General features: G+C 42.5%; 1 protein-coding gene across 1 annotated transcript; it reads left to right on the forward strand.

Moving 5' to 3' along the window:
• The first annotated feature begins 231 nt into the window (after positions 1-231).
• LOC113023103 (protein NLRC3-like) lies at positions 232-18,924 on the forward strand. The gene is made up of 8 exons (XM_080301523.1): positions 232-277; positions 10,050-11,850; positions 12,771-12,944; positions 14,083-14,256; positions 14,534-14,707; positions 14,984-15,157; positions 17,882-17,928; positions 18,077-18,924. The coding sequence occupies exons 1-8, from the start codon at positions 232-234 to the stop codon at positions 18,616-18,618; spliced, it is 3,132 nt and encodes a 1,043-aa protein (XP_080157649.1). The 3' UTR covers positions 18,619-18,924.
• Positions 18,925-26,670: the final 7,746 nt, after the last annotated feature.

Here is a 26,670-nt window from a genome sequence, read left to right on the forward strand (position 1 = left end):
TTTATTCATCTTTACTCATCTTCATTTACTCATCTTTTACTCATCTTCATTTACTCATCTTTTACTCATCTTCATTTAAGCATGCACTTCTAGAAGGGAAGACAAGGCCGGTGTCCCTCTGCAAAAGTCTTCACCCCTTTGTTAGTTACAGCCAGCTTTATAGAAGTGACCCCATCATAAAACCCCCTACGGTGTGCTGCAAACTCTGTCTGTGTCTATGTGCACGAGCACATGAATGCCTACATGTGCACGTTCCCATGTGTCTATGTGAGTGCTCGTGAGTGACTGTGTGCGCGTGACAGTTAAAACACTGTGGGTGTAGGTAACTCCCTAGAGGTCATAAAACCCCTCTCACTTCCAGACCACAGTTACAAATGTTGAGACCCCCACCCAAAACATCCTCTGGGGAATTTCCACTCAGGTGGGGGAGGTCTACAATCTACTCCTACAATCAGCCTTTATTATAGTGAGGGCAGTGTCAGTGTCTCTACAACAGTTCTACATTATATTTTAACACATTTCTAAACTCTAAATCAGCTAAATATTCTACAAATCCCCCTTTTTATCTGCCCTATGGCAGATAAAACTAAACTAAATCCCTCACCATAATGTTTTCATACGGTGACTCCCCATTTCCCAAAAGTGGCATCATGGTGTCTGCCTTTGTATCAGACTCTCCCACAGCACGATTGATGAGTCTTACGAACAAGGCTCTGATACAAGGCACACAACAACACCCACATGTCACTGATACTGCAATGAAAACAAACAAAAAAACCATAATTGACATAATGAAACCTTTCCATTGCCCAAAGACAGAGGTCATCCATGCTTCCAACGGGTTATCCACTCCCGAATGCTCATGCATTGTAATGGACATGTTCTCAGACCTTCCAGCGCTCGGGTCCCAGAGCCATCGGGAGCTGTATTATTTGGAATAAAAGTACAACACATAGCCCCAAACATCGCGCAAACGCCCCCTTTTTTCTCCCAACAACATATCTAACGCCATCCGATTTTGTACTGCCATTAAAGATGTTGGACCCAACTGCTCAGCAAGCCCTTGCATTTAATGACAGAACAAAGATTAAATGTATACGAGGTTGTGGACCCTTTAATGTAGTCCAGCTCTATACCGCCATAATAATCAAAACACTCATCTGATTTACCTGTTTCACTACGTTTGGTTCGCTTCACCGTGGCCTGTGATGGTGGAGTCGCTGGAATGGATTCAGGTCTGTCTCTGGGCAATTCACTTGTAAGAAAAATCACAGTTACAATAACCACAGTCACACCTAACACTACCGTTTCTCTCCAATTCCCCCTCAACCAGCCTAGAGAAGTTGACATGATTTAAATGTAGATAAAAGGCTTGTCTATTTACATCTCTCCCTCACATAAGGCTTCTCTGCAGAGCATCAAATCTGCATGGCAAAGTGACACACTTTAGGTGATCTTCATCCTTGGGAAAAGTGGTGTCAACTATTTCCCAGTCTCTTAGTATTTGTGCCTCACACAGAAACACAATTCCATCGCTGGACTTCCTCTGCGCTGTCACTTTTAGAGCTTGGCACGCTCTCTCCATCCCTCAGGTTCTCATGTTCCAACGCTGCTGAAGGTTTAAGGCAGAGCACGTCGTACACCTTAGTTGTCTTCCTCAGCGTCAACATTGACTCTCTCATTTTATTTAAGATTTTGCTGTGGGAAGTCTCCTCTTGATCTCCTGGAAGCTCAGTAGCACAGCTCTCTGTGTGATGTCTGCTGTGCTGAAGATGATCTCTGATCCTCCTGAAGCCTCTCTCCTGGCCTCAGCTCCCATCTTGTGGACGATCCTCTCAGCCACTCCCTCTCCTCATGGCACCTCACGACATCTACAATTTCAAAAATAACACACCTCTCGCCACACGGCTTTCGCCACGTGTCAACTCCCCAATGAGACATGCACAAGAATGTTGCACATTCTCTCTAAAACAATCTCCAGGGTTTCCCACTTGGAGCAGCCATACTCCAACCTGTAACCCTGTGTAAAAACATTAATCAGCAGTCACATGTTAAGCTTGTTTAACTCCCAGCTCCACCTGGAGCCTGTAACCTGGAAGACAAATCTGTTAAATCAAACTTCACATTTGCAACCAACTATAGATCATGAGAGTGATAAAGTACTCAGCATAACAGACAAGTATCATGTGCAGGTTTTCTCCAATCATTAAATCACTATTATTACCATAATTTGTCCCAAATCATGAATCATCCCAATTTATTCCACAATTTAATCTGTGACTTTCCTTAAACAATGTCACTCCACCCATTTTATCACTATGAGCTCAATAGCCCATCTTCAACTATTCCATAAACACTGCATCCCTTATTTGTTTTTCTCATGTCACTTGTCCACTTCTGCTGAATCCTCCACAATGCACTCTTAGAAAAAACAAACATTAGCAGCACACATGGATCGTGTGGTGGGCAGGCGTCGGCCATCCACATTCCAGAGGTGCCGTAAAAAGACCATAAAGTTAGCCATCCATAGCTGTGGAAAGAATGTTATTCACATCATCAAAGTAACCTTCACATTTTCCCAAAAACACAGTGTAACAGCATCACCAACTCATAACCTGTAGTAGAGAAACAAACATCCACCAATTGTTCTGTTAGAAATCACATCATCAAATCACATGAAGAACTGTAATGATGTAGAAAAGAGAATGCAAATGTTAGCGCTGCGCAGGTGTGTACACACTTTCTCACATTAACTTCTGTGAGGAACACAAGCCCATGAATAACACACCCCTGGTAGATTCCCAAACACAGAAAGTGGCATTTAAAAGGTTAAACCATCACGCAACCTCGGATGTTGCTGTCATCTTTCTGCTCCTGTAAAAGGAAACACATAAATTCATCCACCCTTTTGTCCTGTCTAGGTGGAGGTTAACCTTGAGTCGTGGTCAAGTCTTGTCAGCTTTTACCAGTCAGTCAGTTTATTTTTATTTCCATTCATTCATCCATTCTTTCTTTCTTTGCTGATAGTGGAACCTATCGTCGCATTTAGTTTCCACTCTCAGCAAAATGACGTCATTTCAAAAGAAAAAGAAAAACTTTAGATCGGATTACATCGCTGAATCCTTTTTAGGCAGGGACTCTCATTTTCTAATTGTCCCAAATAAGTTTCTCCTGAGCCCATTTTAATGTGGAGAAACTCACTTGTAACAATTTTCTTGACGACGTGTAGCACTTTTAATTCCCGACGTGCAGATCACCTTAAAGAGAAGAAATTCACAAACAAAAATCAGTGCACTGTTTAAAAAATAAAATAAAAATAAAAAATGACAAATAAAACTGAAAAACAAAAGAAAAAAGAAAAAATACAGAAGCCCGGTCTTAAGACTTGTCACAGAATATTCTTTCTCTTATAGGTGAGAAAACACCCATAGTTCAGTAACAAAAAAAACAAAAAACAAAACAAAACAAAAATCTGTTAGTTTCACTCATTTAAACTCTGGCTGCAGGATTCTGTTCACCCCTGCTATCATGTTCCCCAAAATAATACTAATTCAGTCGTCTATGTATCAGTTCTCAACCCACTCAATAAACCAGACAGGATGATGGTAACAGTATTACCTACTTAAAATTGTGTTTGATCTTCATTACATGTGTGTGTGTGTGTTAGTCGGGTTAATACATTTTCTGTTTTTATTCAATTCAATTCAATTCAATTTTATTTATATAGCGCCAAATCACAACAAAAGTCGCCTCAAGGCGCTTCATAGATACAGAGAAAAACCCAACAATCATATGACCCCCTATGAGCAAGCACTTTGGCGACAGTGGGAAGGAAAAACTCCCTTTTAACAGGAAGAAACCTCCGGCAGAACCAGGCTCAGGGAGGGGCGGCCATCTGCTGCGACCGGTTGGGGTGAGAGAAGGAAGACAGGATAAAGACATGCTGTGGAAGAGAGACAGAGGTTAATAACAGATATGATTCAATGCAGAGAGGTCTATTAATACATAGTGAGTGAGAAAGGTGACTGGAAAGGAAAAACTCAATGCATCATGGGAATCCCCCGGCAGCCTACATCTATTGCAGCATAACAAAGGGAGGATTCAGGGTCACCTGGTCCAGCCCTAACTATATGCTTTAGAAAAAAGGAAAGTTTTAAGCCTAATCTTAAAAGTAGAGATAGTGTCTGTCTCCCGAATCCAAACTGGAAGCTGGTTCCACAGAAGAGGGGCCTGAAAACTGAAGGCTCTCCCTCCCATTCTACTTTTAAATACTCTAGGAACAACAAGTAGGCCTGCAGAGCGAGAGCGGAGCGCTCTAATAGGGTGATATGGTACTACAAGGTCATTAAGATAAGATGGGGCCTGATTATTTAAGACCTTGTATGTGAGGAGCAGGACTTTGAATTCAATTCTGGATTTAACAGGAAGCCAATGAAGGGAAGCCAAAACAGGAGAAATATGCTCTCTCTTTCTAGTCCCTGTCAGGACTCTTGCTGCAGCATTTTGGATTAGCTGAAGGCTTTTCAGTGAGTTTTTTGGACATCCTGATAATAATGAATTACAGTAGTCCAGCCTGGAAGTAATAAATGCATGAACTAGTTTTTCAGCGTCACTCTGAGACAGGATATTTCTAATTTTAGAGATGTTGCGCAAATGAAAGAAAGCAGTCTTACATATTTGTTTAATATGTGTGTTGAAGGACATGTCCTGGTCAAAAATGACTCCAAGGTTCCTCACCGCGTTACTGGAGGCCAAGGTAATGCCATCCAGAGTAAGAATCTGATTAGATACCATATTTCTAAGATTTTCAGGGCCGAGTACAATAACCTCAGTTTTATCTGAATTAAGAAGCAGAAAGTTAGCGGCCATCCAGGTCTTTATGTCTTTAAGACATTCCTGCAGTTTAACTAATTGGTGTGTGTTATCTGGCTTCATGGACAGATAGAGCTGGGTGTCATCTGCATAGCAGTGAAAATGTATGCTATGTCTTCTAATGATACTGCCTAAGGGAAGCATGTATAATGTAAACAGAATTGGTCCTAGCACTGAACCCTGTGGAACTCCATAATTAACCTCAGTGTGTGAAGAGGACTCTCCATTTACATGCACGAATTGGAGTCTATTAGATAGATATGATACAAACCACTGCAGCGCAGTACTTGTAATACCTACAGCATGTTCTAATCGCTCTAATAGGATATTATGGTCAACAGTATCGAACGCTGCACTGAGGTCTAGCAGGACAAGCACAGAGATGAGTCCACTGTCAGAGGCCATAAGAAGATCATTTGTAACCTTCACTAAAGCTGTTTCTGTGCTGTGCTGAGCTCTGAAACCTGACTGAAACTCTTCAAATAAACCATTCCTCTGCAGATGATCTGTTAGCTGTTTGACAACTACTCTTTCAAGGATTTTTGATATGAAAGGAAGGTTGGAGATTGGCCTATAATTAGCTAAGACTGCTGGGTCTAGAGATGGCTTTTTGAGTAAAGGTTTAACTACAGCCAGCTTGAAGGCCTGTGGTACATAGCCGATTATTAGAGATAGGTTGATCATATTTAAGATTGAAGAATTAATTAATGGCAGGACTTCTTTGAGCAGTTTTGTAGGAATGGGGTCTAAAAGACACGTTGATGGTTTGGAGGAAGTAATTATTGAAGTTAACTCAGAAAGATCAATTGGAGAAAAAGAGTCTAACTTAATATCAATGGTACTAAGAGTAGCTGTAGATAATATTACATCTGTGGGATGATTATTGGTAATTTTTTCTCTAATGATAAAAATTTTATTTGTGAAGAAGTTCATGAAGTCATTACTAGTTAACGTTAAAGGGATGGTTGGCTCAAAAGAGCTCTGACTTTTTGTCAGCCTGGCTACAGTGCTGAAGAGAAACCTGGGGTTGTTCTTATTTTCTTCAATCAGTGATGAATAGTAAGATGTTCTGGCTTTGCGGAGGGCTTTCTTATAAAGCAGCAAACTATTTCTCCAGGCTAAATGATGATCCTCTAGATTTGTGACACGCCATTTCCTCTCCAGATTACGAGTCATCTGCTTTAGGGTACGTGTTTCAGAATTATACCACGGAGTCAGGTACTTCTGATTTGAGGCCTTAGTTTTCACAGGAGCTACAGTATCCAGAGTCGTACGTAGTGAGGAGGTGAAATTATTAACAAGATAATCGACCTCTGTTGGGGTAGCGTTCAGATAGCTGCTTTGCTCTGTGTTGGTACAGGGCATTGGAGATGATAACAGTGGGTGGATTATATTCTTAAACTTAGTTACAGTGCTTTCAGAAAGACATCTACTTTGATAAAGTCTACTCTTCACCGCTGTGTAATCAATTATTGTAAAAGTAAATGTTATCAGGAAATGATCAGACAGGAGAGGGTTTTCAGGAAACACTGTTAAATGTTCAGGTTCGATGCCATATGTTAAAACAAGATCTAGAGTGTGTTTTTATGTAACCTTTTATGTACCTTCCCCCTTTTTTCTGAAACAAAACTCCGTTCACTCCAAATTTTGTTTCAGAAACATCTAAATGAAAAACTCTGTCATAGTCAGGCACAGCTAAACCCCAAATGCTTGCAGGTTACCATCGGCAACCACACTGTGTGTTGTCAACCCCTTCTACAAATACCCTCTTTTAATGTGTAACACTTTGTGTATGATTTTGTGTTATCTCTGGTGCATATTATCTGCATGTGTGGTGTCACCTTTCCATTTTTCTAACAGTACACTTGCATACCTCAGTGCTTGTCTTCCTCCCCCTTTTGTGGTGGTCTGGACACTGTGTCAATCCTCCACTTCCAGGCAGTCGCTTGTCTCCCTGGATTCCTTAACCCAATTTGATTCCCCACACTAAAACAGCAGCCTCAGCCCTCTTCTGCTCCTTTCTCTCCCACTTTACAGTCCAATGGCAGTCAGTTTTCTCAGCTTTGTCCCGTGTCTCTCTTTGTCCCACTGTCTCTTTCATTGCCATCTCGCTCCAAACATGGCAAGTGTCAAACTCAGACAGTCTTCTCAAAAGTCCTTCACACACAGTGAGGTTGCAGCTTGCTGGAAACGCATCTCCATCCATCCAATCTAGATGGTGGATCTTCTCTTTCTGATGCCGTTTGCCCACAGCGCTGCTGGACCTCTCTGCTCAGAACTCTGGTATTGTCTCTTGGACTCCTGTCCACTGTTGATGTTCATGCTCGTGCTTCTGAAACTGCACTCGGTGTCTTCAGGGAGAGATCAGCTTCCTTGGAGCTCGCTTGTTCAGGACGAGGATGAGAAGCTGCAAAACAATTCAGCCAAAAAATTCTGGCTGGGTGTTTCTATTTTTTCTAATGATTTTAACCTATAATTTTCTTCCGACTGCTGCCCGTGGAGAATTGATCCAGGTCCGTTCCCCACCTGTAATCAACAGACTGAGAGACTTTCATTAGTCACTGTGACTGCATATGTTTTCATCACTCCTAAAGCAACACATCTCTACTTATTTTGTTTTGAACTCTACTGACTTTAAACCCCAAAAATAAAATTTTATTTGGTCTTAACCGCAAACACAAAAATCTTCTTGATGTTGTTGTTAATTATTTTCATCCACCACACTCCAAATTATGTTTTATTTTGTGTCCAGCAGGGGAAGAAGGTTGCCTGTAGCGTCACTGCTTCCCCCAGTTGGAGACAATTTCCCACTCACACTTCCACACTTTTTATTTTCTTTGTTTTCATCATTTTCTTTCTCTTTTTTTTATTACCCCATTGTTTTACACCCACACATTAACCTGTTAACTCACTCCTCCAACCTCATTTTCCTTTCACCCCAACAGCTCTCATACAGTCAGCAATCAAATTCTCCATTCATCCTTGAGTACTTGGTCACCTTTAAATGTCACTGTTAATTTTATCAATTTATTTATCATTACTCTAACACTAATCCACTTTTTAATTTGCTTTATTTACTTTAGTTCACTTTCTCCTCTTTGATCACTACGATTTCTTTACTATTTATTATTTCACAGAAAATCAACTAATCTACTTTGTCTCCCTCTTTGTCATCAAGGAATTCACACACACTCACAGGCTGGTCACTCGCCCCCACCTTTCTTCCTCTCTCACACACACGCACATTTTACTCTTCGTTCGTTCCACCTGTGAACCCGCCCCTCGAGGCTGGCTCACACACACTTCATGCTTCTCGCAGTCCCATTCAAACTTTCTGCGAGACACTTCTTCCTCTGCTTATTCCGGACAACGCCCTAAGCGGCACACAGAGCTGGTGCCGTCCGCTCGTGCGCCTCACAAATTATTCAAACTGCGCCACGGACTTGATACCGCGGTTTATCTTCCCCTAAAAAAATGTAAAACCAAATTAAACCCCCAATTGACTTCACAGTTTGCAAAAATTCGTGACACGGCCTCCTGCCGCGATTTCTACACACCACAAACACACTTTTAGACACGAATTCTTTTTGTTACTTCAATCGACTCCCGTACTTCAGACGAGACGCCGACTCTAACGGCGCTTTCACACACACATGCAATATACACACACTGCAGTCAGTGGGCTGAGCCAAGCAGTCGTACTCTCACTAAGAAGCAACTTGCCCCCACTCTCATGCATGTTATCAACCGCGACTAGGATCCAACACCTAGCTTTAGTTTTTTAAGGCATTCCCAATATCCCAGGTTACCAACCTAGCTCCTGTCCCACAGGACCCAACGACGCGTCCGAAGATGGGTTGAGTTGCCAAACTCAGAACATAAACACGGCCCTCAGCCGCCACAAAACCTTAAACCCCGCTTTCTAACTAATAGTAACACACATTTCTTGCTTTAACGCACGGGGACGGATCACACACCGCCACTTTTCCTAATAACTAAGACGGATCACACACCGCCACTTTTCCTAATAACTAAGACGGATCATACACCGCCACTTTTCCTAATAACTAAGACGGATCACACACCGCCACGGATGAAACACCGATTCTATTAATCCGTAACAAACGTCTGCTGCTTTAACGCACCGAGATGTCCTTACGGGGCGCTAAACATCAACCTGAGTTCTTATCAAAAGTCTCTTGCTTTAGTCGCTCACAGTACGCTAAACATCAACCTGAGTTCTTAGCAAAAGTATCTTGCTTTAACGCACTGAGACGGACGCTAGCAGCCTTTTTTTTCTACTGAGTGAATTTACACTGGGATACGTTCAACTTAGCGAACAGATAATTTAGGCTTTAAACAATATGCACGGTTCGAAAATAAACAGGTCGTGTTTACCTTTTAATCATGTGAGCTAGCTCTCTGTTCGCCTCGTTTCACGATCTCAGCTCTGCCAATTCATCTCTGCACCTCGAGCGAATCCAAGGGTTTCGGCACCAAAACTGTTGAGAAATCAGTTTTACCCCGGTTCTTTTTATTCCTCAAGCATCCAGAGATGGCACCGGACTCAGTAGTCATTTTTACAAAATCTTTATTCATCTTTACTCATCTTCATTTACTCATCTTTTACTCATCTTCATTTACTCATCTTTTACTCATCTTCATTTAAGCATGCACTTCTAGAAGGGAAGACAAGAGACAAGGCCGGTGTCCCTCTGCAAAAGTCTTCACCCCTTTGTTAGTTACAGCCAGCTTTATAGAAGTGACCCCATCATAAAACCCCCTACAGTGTGCTGCAAACTCTGTCTGTGTCTATGTGCACGAGCACATGAATGCCTACATGTGCACGTTCCCATGTGTCTATGTAAGTGCTCGTGTGTGACTGTGTGCGCGTGACAGTTAAAACACTGTGGGTGTAGGTAACTCCCTAGAGGTCATAAAACCCCTCTCACTTCCAGACCACAGTTACAAATGTTGAGACCCCCACCCTAAAACATCCTCTGGGGAATTTCCACTCAGTGGGGGAGAGGTCTCCTACAATCTACTCCTACAATCAGCCTTTATTATAGTGAGGGCAGTGTCAGTGTCTCTACAACAGTTCTACATTATATTTTAACACATTTCTAAACTCTAAATCAGCTAAATATTCTACAGTGTTTATTTTTCTTCTCATTCAGAACTTCAAGCTGCAGTTTGTCATCGTAACCTTAAATCCACCCTGAAGAAGAAGTTCCAGTGTGTGTTTGAGGGCATCACTAAAGCAGGAAACCCAACCCTTCTGAATCAGATCTACACAGAGCTCTACATCACAGAGGGAGGGACTGCAGAGGTCAATGATGAACATGAGGTCAGACAGATTGAAACAGCATCCAGGAAAAAAGACAGACCAGAAACAACCATCAGACAAGAAGACATCTTTAAAGCCTCACCTGGAAGAGATGAACCAATCAGAACAGTGCTGGCAAAGGGAGTGGCTGGCATTGGGAAAACAGTCTTAACACAGAAATACAGCCTGGACTGGGCTGAAGACAAAGCCAACCAGGACATCCAGTTCATATTTCCATTCACTTTCAGAGAGCTGAATGTGCTGAAAGAGGAAAAGTTCAGCTTGGTGGGACTTGTTCATCACTTCTTTACTGAAACCAAAGAAGCAGGAATCTGCAGCTTTGAAGACTTCCAGGTTGTGTTCATCTTTGATGGTCTGGATGAGTGTCGACTTCCTCTGGACTTCCACAAAACTACAATCCTAACTGACCCTAGAAAGTCCACCTCAGTGGATGTGCTGCTGATAAACCTCATCAGGGGGAAACTGCTTCCCTCTGCTCGCCTCTGGATAACCACACGACCTGTAGCAGCCAATCAGATCCCTCCTGACTGTGTTGGCATGGTGACAGAGGTCAGAGGGTTCACTGACCCACAGAAGGAAAAGTACTTCAGGAAGAGATTCAGAGATGAGGAGCAGGCTAGCAGGATCATCTCCCACATCAAGACATCACGAAGCCTCCACATCATGTGCCACATCCCAGTCTTCTGCTGGATCACTGCTACAGTTCTGGAGGATGTGCTGGAAACCAGAGAGGGAGGACAGCTGCCCAAGACCCTGACTGAGATGTACATCCACTTCCTGGTGGTTCAGGCCAAAGTGAAGAAGGTCAAGTATGATGGAGGAGCTGAGACAGATCCACACTGGAGTCCAGAGAGCAGGAAGATGATGGAGTCTCTGGGAAAACTGGCTTTTGATCAGCTGCAGAAAGGAAACCTGATCTTCTATGAATCAGACCTGACAGAGTGTGGCATCGATATCAGAGCAGCCTCAGTGTACTCAGGAGTGTTCACACAGATCTTTAAAGAGGAGAGAGGACTGTACCAGGACAAGGTGTTCTGCTTCATCCATCTGAGTGTTCAGGAGTTTCTGGCTGCTCTTCATGTCCATCTGACCTTCATCAACTCTGGACTCAATCTGCTGGAACAACAACAAACAACCTCCAAGAAATCTAAATTATTTAACAAACCAAAACTTCAATCTCTCCACCAGAGTGCTGTGAACAAGGCCTTGCAGAGTCCAAATGGACACCTGGACTTGTTCCTCCGCTTCCTCCTGGGTCTTTCACTGCAGACCAATCAGACTCTCCTACGAGGTCTGCTGACACAGACAGGAAGTAGCTCACAGACCAATAAGAAAACAGTTCAGCACATCAAGAAGAAGCTCAGTGAGAATCTGTCTGCAGAGAAAAGCATCAATCTGCTCCACTGTCTGAATGAACTGAATGATCGTTCTCTAGTGGAGGAGATCCAACAGTCCCTGAGATCAGGACGTCTTTCTACAGGTAAACTGTCTCCTGCTCAGTGGTCAGCTCTGACCTTCATCTTACTGTCATCAGAAGAAGATCTGGATGTGTTTGACCTGACGAAATACTCTGCTTCAGAGGAGGCTCTTCTGAGGCTGCTGCCAGTGGTCAAAGCCTCCACCAAAGCTCTGTGAGTACATTTGTACTCATGTTTATTTTTAAAATTTAAACGTGGTCATAGATTTCTTCCATGACAGATCCATGTCCTAAAACCATGAGCCAGCGTAGTTGTATAGTATAAAAGAAAAAAGGAGAACTTTTGACCACAATATTGTAACTTGAATGAACTTTTGATACAGCCTTTAAACATAAAAATTATGAACAGAATCGGTGACAAAGGGCAGCCCTGGTGGAGCCCATCACCCACCGGACTTATTACTATCCAACTTATTGCCGGCTATGCCAACCAAGCTCTTGCAATGGTTGTAAAAGGATCGAATGGCCCGTAGCAATGGCCATAAAATGTTTCTCAGTTTTATTATTTTCAGTCACATGTTTTTGATTATTAACTGAATATTTTAAAATTCAGGCTTTTTATGTTATACAAAACATCATATTTTCTTATGATGTCTTGTATTGATTCTGAGGGAATAGTTTTCATCAGTATCGCAGATACCAGCCTGAATTTTACTTTGTATTGGATCAGAGAGGAAATCAGTGGCATCACACATCACTTACAGCAACTTCAGTACCACTTCATTTTAATAAACTGGGGGGAGGTGCACCAAGATTCAGTATGAGATAAAGAATTATTTTTAACTGTAAGGTTGGAGAAATCTGTTGTTGGAAATTGGAAGAACAGGTCATCTTAAAAATCACTGCCTTGTAGTTTTATTCAGGCCCCTTCAATCTGTGATCGCTGTTGATTTGCATTGTAAATGCTGCTATTACAAACGTCACAAATATTAGTGTATGTGTGTGTTATTGGGTAATAAACCAAAGGAACAGAATCTACCAGCACCTCACTGATTTCTGCTTAAAAACAACAAAAAAAGTAATAAAGCTCTGATTTGTTTGGTTGATCTTCTCTCCCTTCCCGCTTGATTTCAGACTGAGTGGTTGTAACTTGTCAGACAGAAGCTGTGAAGCTTTGTCCTCAGACCTGAGCTCCCAGTCCTCCCGTCTGACAGAGCTGGATCTGGGTAACAACAACCTGCAGGATTCAGGAGTGAAGCTTCTGTCTGCTGGGATGAAGACTCAATACTGCAAACTGGAAACGCTGAGGTCAGATCAAGCAATATCAATTTTTTTTTCATCAACATCATTTAATCAATTTCATTTGGAAAAAATTAACATTGCGTGTATGTTTTTTTTTTTTTTTAATGAATCCATGCAAGTCACAGTAAACTGCCACATTTGTCTTTGTAACATGAGGCAATAAGGATTCCAGCATGTCCTGGAAACATACATGCCAACACTCCCGATATTTCCAGGAGAATCCTGAATTTCAGTGCCCCTCCCGAAAATCTCCCGGAGCCAACATTCTCCCGTATTTCTCCTGATTTTCCACCCGGAAAACAAAATAGAAAAACCATATCCCAGAATTCATAGCGCGGCCCAGCCAATTCCAGTTTCCAACAATGGCTGCAGCTACTTAGTTTTAATATTGCTCTTATTACTCTTTCTGGGTCACAAAATAAACTTTTAACATATTTTCAGGCAAGAATGTCGCTGGGTAAACTTCAAATATCTGAGCCGGTGAGAACAGCAAACCCCCGCGGACTTTTGCTACTCAGGTTAAACATGATGTATAAGTCACTTAGATAACTTAAAAATGTTATTGTTTGGCTTTTTTCACTGTTTTATGTGTTTGAGTAAATTGGTTTGGCTGAGATTAAAGTTATTAGATTAGATTAAATAAAACTTTATTAATCCCTCAGGAGAATTCCTCTGGGGTTTTCACACATCTGAATAAATGTCAAATAGAAAACTGACAGAAGTGTGAGATGGTCGAGAATTTACGCCAACGTCCGGTTATATTTTAGATAGCAAGGAGCAGACGGCTGAGTGCCAGTCCACCGAGAGAGCTCGTGACGTAATTCTGCCCGTCCAATTTCACAGTCACTCACTTCCAGCCTACCCGGCTTTCCGAGAACACGGCCCACTTAGACCGTGAAGGCTGGGTCCTCAGGTGGATGCAGCCTGTGAATTTGGACACCCCCGCTGTTTCCGGCCAGACAATATTAACAGTGACATTTAGCTCTTTTTTTTTTCTTTTCGATAAATAAACACTGTAAAATTCAAGTTTTTTGTATTGTGTAGTGTTGTAGTGTTGAAATATTGTAAATGTAGTAGCTCCTCATGGCACCATGAATATACTTTAACACAAGTGTTTCATATCTTCTTGTCATCATTTTTTCAGACTGAGGGGTTGTAACCTGTCAGACAGAAGCTGTGAAGCTCTGTCCTCAGTCCTGAGCTCCCAGTCCTCCCTTCTGACAGAGTTGGATCTGGGTAACAACAACCTGCAGGATTCAGGAGTGAAGCTTCTGTCTGCTGGGATGCAGAGTCAATACTGCAAACTGGAAACGCTGAGGTCAGATCAAGCAATATCGATTATTTTTTTCATCAATTAACATCATTTAATCAATTTCATTTGGAAAAAATTAACATTGTGTATATGTTTTTTTTTTTTAAATGAATCCATGCAAGTCACAGTAAACTACCACATTTGTCTTTTGTAACATGAGGCAACAAGGATTCCACCGTGTCATGAAACAGTGTTGAAATATTGTAAATTTAGTAGCTCCTCATGGCACCATGAATATACTTTAACACAAGTGTTTCATATCTTCTTGTCATCATTTTTTCAGACTGAGTGGTTGTAACCTGTCAGACAGAAGCTGTGAAACGGTGTCCTCAGTGGTGAGCTCCCAGTCCTCCCGTCTGACAGAGTTGGACCTGGTTAACAACAACTTGCAGGATTCAGGAGTGAAGCTTCTGTCTGCTGGAATGAAGAGTCAATGCTGCAAATTGGAAACGCTGAGGTCAGATCAAGCAATATCAATTTTTTTTTCATCAATTAACATCATTTAATCAATTTCATTTGGAAAAAATTAACATTGTGTGTATGTTTTTTTTTTTTAAATGAATCCATGCAAGTCACAGTAAACTCCCACATTTGACTTTTGTAACGTGAGGCAATAAGGATTCCAGCATGTTCTGAAACAGTGTTGAAATATTGTAAATGTAGTAGCTCCTCATGGCACCATGAATATACTTTAACACAAGTGTTTCATGTCTTCTTGTCATCATTCTTTCAGACTGAGTGGCTGTAACCTGTCAGACAGAAGCTGTGAAGCTCTGTCCTCAGTCCTGAGCTCCCAGTCCTCCAGTCTGACAGAGTTGGACCTGGGTAACAACAACCTGCAGGATTCAGGAGTGAAACTTCTGTTTTCTGCAGTGGAAAGTCCAAAGTGTACACTTGGAATTCTCAGGTCAGGATTCAGTCTTTTCTGATGATGATTTTAAAACCTGAGTCAGGTCGATAAATGGCTTACTCATTTACAACAGACATGATTTGTTAAATCACCTTATATATGTGTGCTTAAGTTCTGTGCTGCTCTGATTTATTGCCCGTGCTGTCTTTCAGTTCAGCTTTGTCGAGTCTCTGGTAGGATTTCTTTTACATGACCTGTGTAAAAACAAAACAGTAAACACATTAAGCTGAAGTAAGATGCACAATTTGAAAAATGGGGCACAAAATATGTTGCTGCTTTCTGGAAAGTGAGTCTAAGAAGACCCAATGGAGAAAGTGAAGAGAAAACTCAATGATTAAGAAGAAGAAAAATGGCAGAGGCAGTTTCTCTTGGACTACCTGCAGATGGGACGAGACTCTAGAAACAGGGACGATTGGAGAAAATGTAAAGAGGCCATATGATAAACCAGGAGATGAATACGCTGGTATTCTGGGGATAGTGGGAGTGAGAGGGAGAGATGCCAGTAAATGATTTCCAGGATAAATTTCAGAGAATCAGAGCTAAGAAACCAAAGCAAGTGGGGAACTACAAACATGTGGACAGACTCATAATTAGCCCAAAGACACATTAAAGCAATCATTATAGGTTTAGAAACAGGGATGGATATGGAGGAGCTTAGCATGAATTTGCATTGAGGGAAAAATAGCAACGAGCATCAGAGGAAACAGTTAGGAAAACTAAAAGGATGTCTTGGCAGGAATACTGCAGTACTTTAGGAAGAACTACACCAGTTCAGAATGTGTGGAGTACAGTTAAGAACATGAATGCAGACAGGAAACAACAGCAGTTGTTGTAAAGTAAATTCAAACTCCTTCATTAAATGCAGCTGGTTGAGTTGAAAACAATGGAGAATGATTGTGTTAAACTGTTTATTCTCTATAGAAATGGAGCAGAAGGAGTGCATGCAGAGCTGGACGTGGGCTGTATATACATGCGTGTATCTGTGTTGTCTGTGAGCAGAGGAAACAAAGCGCTTTTGATTCTCCCACAATGAAATATAAATGTAGTTTACATAACACCTGTTACACAGTTACAACAATAATGATGCTGTTAGCTTCAACAACAACTCCTCTCGACACACATTAACAGGCCATGCAATAAACTAATATCCACAAAGGTCCTGACAGGTAATAAACCTGTTATTACTTACAGTGGCTTCATAAACGCACTGATGGAAATGTCCAGTGTATCATAAGCCAGCCAGTCCTGTTACTGCAATTCACTTCTTCACCAGAAAGTGTCACCATCAGCCTTCAACAGCAGTTTCCAGTATTAATAGTGTTAATGAGCTACAGGTAGTATGGATGGGAAAATGTAGAGTTGCTGGGCAAACAACCTGATCAAATCCACAGTGGGAATAATTGAAGTGATGACGGCAGATGTGAGAGAACAAAAATGAATCATATTGAAATGTTAAATCAGGAAAATCCTGGAGAGGAGGATAGTTCTAATGTAATGTTTGAATTCAAAGCAGCTCTTAAATGCATAAAATGACTTCACCTGGGGAGGATCAGGTGTGTTACATCATGATGAAGCAGTTAGAGGAGGCTCTGCTGCTCTTCTATAATAGAATATATCAGGAAGCTGGAAAGAACTGTGAAAGCAGGGAAAGACCCCACTAAGACCACAGGTTACAGGCCTACAGCTCTAACACCTCATCCAGGGAAAGTCATGGAAAGATTGACAGTGGACAGACTGATGTATGTGACGCAAAGAAGGCAGCTGTTTGCAGCTTCTCAGCAGGGGGAGGAACACCATGGACCCAGCAGTCAGTTAGAGTCAGAGATGAGGAAAGCTCAGTGCATTAAGAGATGAGGTGTGGTTTGTATCAGCCAACTTAAATGATGGAAATGAACGAGCTGTTCCTGGTTAATATTCTGTTTGCTAACAGTACCACAGACCCAGGCCTAATCTGTCATATGTTAAGTCAAAGTCAAAGTCAAAGTCAACTTTATTGTCGATTCTGCCACATGTACAGGACATACAGAGAATAGAAATTGCGTTACTCTCAATCCCTAGATAAATAGCAAATGACGTTAACACGTCCAACATCTCCTCATTTATTGGTGGATAATCCACTAACATGTTTTAATGCACAAGTTCATGTGATTTCTGTGTGCTGATAACATCCAGTCTGTTCTGTGTGGAAATAAAATAATGAAACCAGACGAGGTCGTTTCTGAAGAAGTTGTGGTGGGATTGTTGCTCCTGCCGGACTCGGTCTGTGGCTCGCTGCTGCTGATGCAAAGTTGGAGGTAAACAGGTCGGCTAAAAAAGCTGAAGGGAGATGGCTCATAACAAGTGACCGCCACTTTATTAGGTCACAGGTGAACTGTACCTGAGACAGTGGGCACCGTGTACCTAATAAAGTGTCAGCCATGGTAAATGTGTTTCCAAGAGGAGAAAACCAGCTGGCAGCAAAGGCAGGCAGGTGTCCTTTCCACCTAAACAGGAGATATAAAGATGATGAAGGCCACAGTTTGTATTTCATTCAGTACAGTGATGTAGTGATCTAGGATCAGTCCAATCATCAGCAGTTTGAGCCACGTATGGATTAAAGTGTATTTGTGAAAATGTTGGACGGTTCCTTTATCAGTGTGTAACAGTGTGTGTGTGTGAGAGCCATGTAATGTCCATGTGTGCATGCTGACTGTGCTGCTCTGACCCCCCTCCTCCTTTTAGGGTGGAGCCTGCTGGAGTCCGATGGTTGAGACCAGGTCTGAGGAAGTGTAAGTGTGTTTTTAATGGGATTCATGAAAACAAAGCAGCACACATTCAACCATCTTCATCATGTCAGGAGTCATCATCAAAGTGTCAATCAATGAACAGATGATGGATCAATAACTGCAGCTGGATTGTGTTTGTTCTCTCCATCAGATTCCTGTCAACTCACAATCGACACAAACACAGTGCACACAAACCTCCAACTGTCTGACAACAACAGGAAGGTGACATGTGTGGAGGAGGTTCAGTCATATCCTGATCATCCAGACAGATTTGATGTTTATCCTCAGCTGCTGTGTAGAGATGGTCTGACTGGTCGCTGTTACTGGGAGGTCGAGTGGAGAGGAGACGTTTATATATCAGTGAGTTACAGAAGCATCAGAAGGAAAGGAGACAGTTATGACTGTGTGTTTGGATTCAATGATCAGTCCTGGAGTCTGTACTGTGATTATGATGGTCCTCAGTCTGTCAGGCACAATGAGAGATCAACATCCATCTCCTCCTCCTCCTCCTCCTCCTCCTCTGTCTCTAACAGAGCAGCAGTGTATGTGGACTGTCCTGCTGGCACTCTGTCCTTCTACAGAGTCTCCTCTGACACTCTGATCCACCTCCACACCTTCAACACCACATTCACTCAAACTCTTTATCCTGGGTTTAGAGTCTGGACTCCTGGTTCCTCAGTGTCCCTGTGCTGAGTGGAGTGTAAAGAGTGTCTCCTTTTACAGAAACACTCTGACTGTTGAACAGATAGTTCAGTCTGTACATGTCTGTCTCTTTCACTCACAAACACGTTTTCAGATTCATGGATTCAATCAGTTGATGTTTGAAACTCTTCTAAATGATTCCTTGTAAACTTCTTCCTCTTCAGTCCCAAACAAACAGGAAGTGATGTCACATGTGTTCCTGTCCACACAGCAGAATGAGTCTATTGCTGACAGTGATGTACAAACAGAGTGAGCATTTCTGAGGCCCAAAATAAACTGAGTAGTTCACTGAATGAACAATGGACTGTGAGCTCAGTTCCTTCATCATTAGTATGGATTATATATGTATATGTATTATATTAGTATCATATATATCAGGTGCTGCTGCTTTCAGTCATTGTGCAAATGTGCTGTTTGTAAGGTTGTAAAGCTGCAGTCAGCTGAGACTGAAGAAGTCACCTGATCAGCGAGCAAACGTTTCTGAAAACGTCCAGATGAACAGAATCAACCTTTTGGGATCAGCCAGCAATGCAGCATCATTGTTGTTCAGCTTCAGAGGTTTGCAGGAATGAACTGATGACCAGAAACAGCTGCAAAGTCCAAGAAAATACCAGCTGGAGTTCAGCTGCATTTGAAGAAGTCAAAGAAAACTATGTTAGAGGATCTATCACAGCAGCTGAAGCCAAAGTCCAACACTGGATACCAGCTGAGCCTGTGCTGAGTGTAGTGTTACAGGAAAAGGGCAGAAACACTGGTAGCTCCCAGTGATGCTGACTGGGGCACAGAGCTGAATGATGCAGCATCAGGACACTGTTTCAGTCTGACTGACAGAGAAACCTGTAGCTGTATCTACATGTGAGGCAGAGGCCACACAAGCAGCTTTCTATGTTTCACAGTGACTGAGATCTTCAGTGGGGGTGGACGGTGCTGTCACCACGGTAACAGCACCGTCCATCCACAGGTGAGGGGAGGAGCAAAAAGAGGGACTTTCACCATTTTATACTAAAAACACTCAACTAATGTTTCTAATATGAAACAAATAAGCCCACATTAATGTGAGCGTTTATTAAATAATAATAATCATGATTTCCTCCTGATCTCATTTCCACAGCAGAGAAAACTGTTGTGTATATTGAGGTGGAGGGTGTGGTCTGTGGCTCAGGTGTAGAGTGAGGGTGGGGTGCACCACAGCAGCATGCTGGGACTGCTGAGGGTGGAGGAGGGAGTGATGATGACATCAGAGCTGCAGCACAGAGACCAGTGAACACACAGTCTGTTCATCTTTGCATAGATACAATATACAGCACAATATTGAATGACAGACACGCTGTGGGAGCTTCCACAGATACACTGACGTCAGCATCCAGAGTCCTCCTGCTGCTCCCCCCTCAGAGCCCCGTGATCAGCACCAACACATTCAGTTAGATGACAGAGTCCAGCTGCAGCTAGAATCAGCTCCCCTCTGTGAACAACAGCACAGCGTCAGTGTTTCACACTCAGTGAAAGGAGGAAACAGCAGAAGAACACCATGTGTGCTACGTTTCCCAGGACACACTACAAACTGCACAAATACAGAGCAGCACGTGGAAGGACCTGGAGCTGCATTTACAGAGCTGCAGACAGCGTGATGTCCTGTATGGACAGGTGGAAGGAACCAAGTCCTCAGCTGGAACACTCGTGTTTGTCCACAGACAGGAAACACAGCAGGAAACTTCCTCACAGAAGTGCAGCTCATGGATAACACACTTCCTGTCAGTCAGAATGAGGCTGCAGCCAAACACAGAAAGGTGTTTTTGTCCAGATGAGCCCAGAGAAGAAACACGAGTGTTCACAGACATCAGAAGCTCAGAGAGGTGAAACATGAGGTTGGAGTCCTCGTCAGCATCCAGAAGAGCTGCTGTGAAACCCTGAGTACTCATGACAGACTCTGATGGCACAAACACATCATGATTCAAACAGAAAGACAAACATGGAGCTCCTGATCCTCCTGCATGAGAACAAGCTGACATGAGCGCTGTGTCTGAGAGTGTCTCCCTGTCACAGTGACAATAACACAGCTGCTGCTCACAGTCATTAAACTGACCTGAGGTCAGCTGTGCTCCTTACATATGAACCATGTGACCTCACATCAGTGCTGTGGATGACTGTAGTCATAGAAGAGTAGAGCTGTAGCAGGTGGTGTGAGGAGGAGGTGGTTTATTCTAGTTAGCGCAGTACTGAAACACTCCAGCAGAGGGCGCTGTTAAGTCCTTATTGTAACACAGTTACTGTGTGCAGTTAGACTTCATACATAATCTGCACTTATTTCCATCAGACATGCTGTCAGGAAATGATTGGTTTCTATACATTTCTAAACACAAAACCTCTTCACACTTCTAACATGCACATTTACACAACTAAATGGCAGTACTGATGAAAAGAAACACATTCAACAAATCCATTTAAACCTTAAAACAAACAAAAGGAAGCATCTCTATGGACTAAGTGTGAGAGCCTGTATGACACACAGGACAGACTGTAAGCTCTGCTGGCTGCACAGCACTTTGTAGCAGTTTTCCAACATGTCCTCCACCCGTGATGTCAGTGGTGGGACCCCAGTCACAGCACTCAGCACCACCTCCTTTAAATGGATTTTATAGCAGTTACTCCCGTTACTCGGTGCAACGCTTCTTAAATGTGTTTTTGCAGGATAAAACACAGCAGGTGGTGTAGAGAGGACATCAGCTGACGGAGCAGAGGGAGGCAGACTGTGGATAAATGACAGAGTGAGAGGAGAGCAACCATGACAGAAGCACAGGTGTGGCAGATAGAAGTGGCTTTATAGACACTTATTGTCAGTCCTCGTGCATGCTGTGGAAATAAGTGTCTGTGTCATGAGGTGACATGTGAGCTTATCTTTGGTCAATAAAGCTGAACGACCAGTTTTCACTTTGCTTGTTACGCTTGTTTAGTGACGTCTGGGTTTCTGTGGAGCCCGAATTTTGATGAGTTCTGGTGAAATCATCTGAGATCATCTGAGCATCGGTGAAGAGTCAGCAGAGAAAGTGTGGGACAGAAGTTTGCTTTGGACACATGGACTGAAATCAAAAACTAACAAACAGGATTTCCAATGGACAGTATGGAGAAGTGAAAGTACACAAAGGCTGTGCTGGAACACGTGTGTTACACTTTTTGACAGCTGAGAACAAAACACAATATTTTGCATCATCTCTGCAGTGTCTCTTCTTTCCTCTGCTGTTGTGCTTTTAGCTCCAAACTGTTTCAAATGGTTTGTCAGCAAGCTGACCTCTGACCTCTGCAGTACTAACTCCTGACCCGTACAAAGAGTGGGCGTTTCTGACCTTTGACCTGCAGCTGTATGTCTCTCAGTCTCAGTTCTTCTCTCCGTCACTGATGGAGCAGGTGTAGTTGCTGCTGACAGTCAGTCGTTTGTTTTCTCAGAGTGAGGCTGAAGTCTGAACTGTTCAGAGCATCAGGTCTCATCAACGTGCGCTGCTGTAACGCCGCTTTGTCCTCTGAGATCACCAGGTATGAAACCTGAGTGCTGACAGAGCAGCATGTTCCTCCTCATTCACCTCCACCACCACAGCCAAGGCATGCTGGGAAACTGAGGACACACAGACGGAGAACTGAAGTGTCTGCTGTGTGTTCATCTCAGAGTCCTCACAGGTGACACATTAGCTCCAGAACACCAAGCCAGGTGTTTGAAGCCTGACAGGGATTCTTCCCATCCAGAGGGAGGATTTAGCTGCACAACAATGAATATTAGTGTGTAGTTTAGAAACACAGACTGTGCCTGCACTGCATCTAGTGAAGAAAAGTGTTACTGCGAGAGAACGAGGCTCCTTTAAAGCAGCTGATATTAAGGTTGAAAAATCAACAATAAGCTGATGTAATCAACGTTTCACAAAATGGTCAGCAGCTAAAATCTGGAGCCGTTCTTTGGTGGTAATTAACAGTTTGTTCTTGTTAGCTAATTATGTAATTAAAGGTAGCAGCAGAAGCCTTGTGTTGAAAGCCCATTCACTCACACATTCACACAGTATGTGTGTGTCTGTGTTACACTGTGGACATCCCTTCTGTTGGAGCGCCATCTTGTGGCAGGTTTAAGAAATGTTCTTCTTGTAAATCCAAACTGATGCACCTCCATAGCAGACTGTGGAGGCTTTCAGTGACATGAAGACTTGATTTATACTGTCATATTCTCCTGTTACACAAAGCACAGCACGCTGAACATGGATGAACTGAAACTCCCAGCATCTGACTGAGGAAAAGCACAAATCATTCTCACACTGACTCCTGCTTGATTTTAGATTTGCTTTAAAATCCTCACACTTTCATATGAAGCACTAAATGGGCTCCAGACTGTTTATCTCAGCTTCCTGTCAAACACACTGCTGCTCACACCGAGGCTCAGTTTACTCCTCCAGCCTGGCTTAACCTGCTGTCTGTTAAAAACAGTCCCACACTCCTCTGTTTAATCCTTCTGATCAGACTCTTTGATTTTGTATTGTTTTGACCTGAAGTTGTGTTTTTGACATGGTTCTGTCTGTGAAATCTCACACACACACTGCTACAGTCCTTCATACACTTAGAAACGAAGCTGCTCCTTTCCTCAGTGCTGACACATAAAGAAGAGTTGGTTTTATATCCAACACGTCTCTGTTCCAGAAAACAGCTTCAGCAGCCTCTGAGTCTGAACTTGGAGTTGGTTATAAGCCACAGGCCTGTGTGCACAGCAATGAGGAAATATAATGCAGTAAGTGAAACATGGATGTGTGGAACAGATTATCCCAAAGGTTGATTCTGTTCATCTGGACGTTCTCAGTGAAACATTTGGTCTCTCGGTCAGGTGACTCCTTTAGTCTCAGCTGACTGCAGCTTTCCAAACCTTTGTCACTGGATCACTCACTTCATCTCCAACGTGTCCCTGACACAGACAGCTGGAGCCGTTACAGCAAAATCATTGATCATCGTTTTTAGAACATTAGCTGGTGTTGGTGGGCAGGCTAGCAGTGCTAATTGTTAGCACTAGTTCTGCTGCTCTCCCTTTGTCTCTGTTATTGTTGGTCTTTAGTGAACAATATAAAGTGTCTTCATGAGACTGTTGCCTAATGTTCAAATGTAGATAACACCACCTGCACCAACCTGTTACACAGCACAACCCTCTGGTGTAGCTTTGGCTGGAGCACATATTGGCAGCTCCAGTGACATCACCACTCCATGGTGACATCATCTCTACAGACTGTGGCTGTTACATATCCTCACCTGGTAATAATAAGACTGTCCTCAGCTGCACACAGCTCCAAGATGAACAAACTGAAGTAAATACAAATTAGAGTTACGATAGATTGAAATCTTGTAATCAGAGCTAATTCTTAGTGAAACTCTCACAACATCATATCCTGATCCTGGGTTAGTGTCTCGGTCTCAGATCACAACATCAGCACAGGCTTGGCTTGGGTGAGGTATTGAGTGGTTCTTGTCCATGACAGCTGCAGGTACAGTGCCATCAGCCATGCTGCACCACATGTCTGCCCAGGAACATTAGTGTGGCTAACCCTAACCCTGCTCGGGAGCAGGTTTTCTTTATGTAAACAGGATTAGATCGCGGCCACGCAGGTATGTCCGCGTCATTTATACGAAAGCAACAGCGATATTCCACCACTGTTGCACCATAAATAAATAACATCAATGTAACTAAAGTTAATGCAGCACTTGATCCTTGTATTGATGTCACACAGATACATACAGGTCATTTCCTAAAAAAGGGAAATGTACTATTAACGTTCTATTACATGTATGTGATTATTACAGATGTAATTCATATTTCAGAGTAGTAATTGCAAATTACTTCGTGTAATCAAGATGAGAGACCACGGCTATAGCGAAGGTGGATTTGGGAAGCCTGTCGCAGCCATGTCCTGTCCGTATACGCGACCAACCCATTGCGGAAGGTGCAAGATTGATAAGGAGAGTCCTCAGAATTCAGCGTATATTGCGGGACAGACAGGATCCTTTAGCTCAGCGCGACAGTGTGCTCATAGAGAGATATCGATATTCCCGTGAGGGTATTATTTACTTAACCAACTTGTTGACGAGGGGGTGCTGGACCACTACCCGTCTTTTTTTGCTCTGCCCTTTTCTTGGTTGCTGTTATGTTGATGTTAGGTGCAGTGACTCCCAAGCTAGGCGAGTGGCTCCAGCAGATCTCTGTTCAGAAGAGCGCAGTCCTAGGAACAGCTAAGATACTGCGCAGGACCCTCAAGCTCCCATGGCCTCTGGTAGAGGACCCGAGCTTGAAGGATTGACCGCCCACAGGGGCGAGTGGGGAATTTACATATATATATATATATATATATATATATATATATATATATATATATATATATATATATATATATATATATATATATATATATAGCTGAACACAAAGTGCTTTACACTTGACATGCCAGAAATGATATATTGAACAAGTAAAAAAAAAAGAAAATAATATAAAATAAAGAAAAAAGTATTGAAAAAAATAAGGTGATAATTTAAATGATATTTAAAATAATAAAATTAGCACAAATATCAAAAACAATAATAAAATAGTATAAAATGATAATTGGAATTACATTTAAAACAATAAAATCATCACATTAGATTAAAACATCAAAATCAGGGTCAGACTGTGTCATAAGCCAAAGTGTAAAGTGGACAATTAAGGGGTCTTTCTATTGTGCTGGGGCAGATTGTTACACTGATTAGGAGCAGCAATAGAGAAGGTCCTGTCCCCTCTGAGCTTTCTCTTGGACCTGGGTACCTCCAGGAGCAGCTTGTCAGCTGACCTGACAGACCTTGGGGGTGAGTAAGGATGCAGAAGCTCAGAGAGGTAAGTTGGGGCAACACCATTTAAAAATTTAAAAAAACAAACATGCCAATTTTAAAATGAACTCCAAGATATACAGGCAGCCAATGGAGTGAAGCGAGGATGGTAGCTATGTGCTCTCTTTTACGAGTTCTGGTTAAAAGTCGTGCAGCAGCATTTTGGACCAGCTGCAGACGAGAGAGAAGACACCGACTAACTCCAAAATACAGAGCATTACAGTAATCGAAACGAGATGAAATAAAAGCATGGATTACTGTTTCAAAATGCGGCCTGGATAAAATAGCCTTAAATGATAAAAACTGGACTTTACAGTAGCCCTAATTTGAGTGTTCAATTTAAAATCAAATTGGACACTCAAAATACAAAAACACAAATACAAAACACTGGGCCACCCAGGACCATGGCAGTTTCTGAGTGAAGGAGACATGTACAGACTGAACTATCTGTTCAACAGTCAAAGCTTTCTCTAACAGGAGCAGACTCTTTAGACTCTCCACAGAAGACAAACACTGAGGAACCGGGGAACAAGACTGTAAACCCAGGATAAAGAGGTTCAGTGAATGTGGTGTTTAAGGTGTGGAGGTGGATCAGAGTGTCAGAGGAGACTCTGTAGAAGGACAGAGTGCCAGCAGGACAGTCCAGTACACCACTATAATGAATGAGATATGACTAATTCACACTCTAAGCTTCATAACCTTTCTATTCCTCTTCTTTTTCTATGAGAGACACCCAGAATGGCTGAATGGCAGAAAGGCTGGACAGTCTGGATTTCCAATGACTCACATTGGACAATAACCTGCCTCAGTCCCACACAGAAGCTCCTCTCAGGCAACATCCTGGCTAAGATCAGAAGCAGATACATAATAGACTCAATATTTTAACAGGGCACAGAAAGGAATTGTCAGTAACACCAGAAGAGTGAGACATCAATTTCTGGTAGACAGAGCAGTCGCCTGAGAGTATAACCTGCGCACCACCTGGATTGACTATTTACTCGCTGCCCACACCTGGCTCCTGAAAGTATTGGAAACCTGGAAGCCTTGAACTATACAAGATGAACTGGACACTAAGAGTCTTCATCAGGAACTCAATGGGAATCTGTCAATCAACACTGGAGACCAACTTCAAGCCAAGCACAAGTCACTGTCATCTGTGTGATCTATCAAGGA

Source organism: Astatotilapia calliptera, chromosome 5 (assembly GCF_964374335.1).
Source record: "Astatotilapia calliptera chromosome 5, fAstCal68.1, whole genome shotgun sequence".
Classification (NCBI taxonomy): domain Eukaryota; kingdom Metazoa; phylum Chordata; class Actinopteri; order Cichliformes; family Cichlidae; genus Astatotilapia; species Astatotilapia calliptera.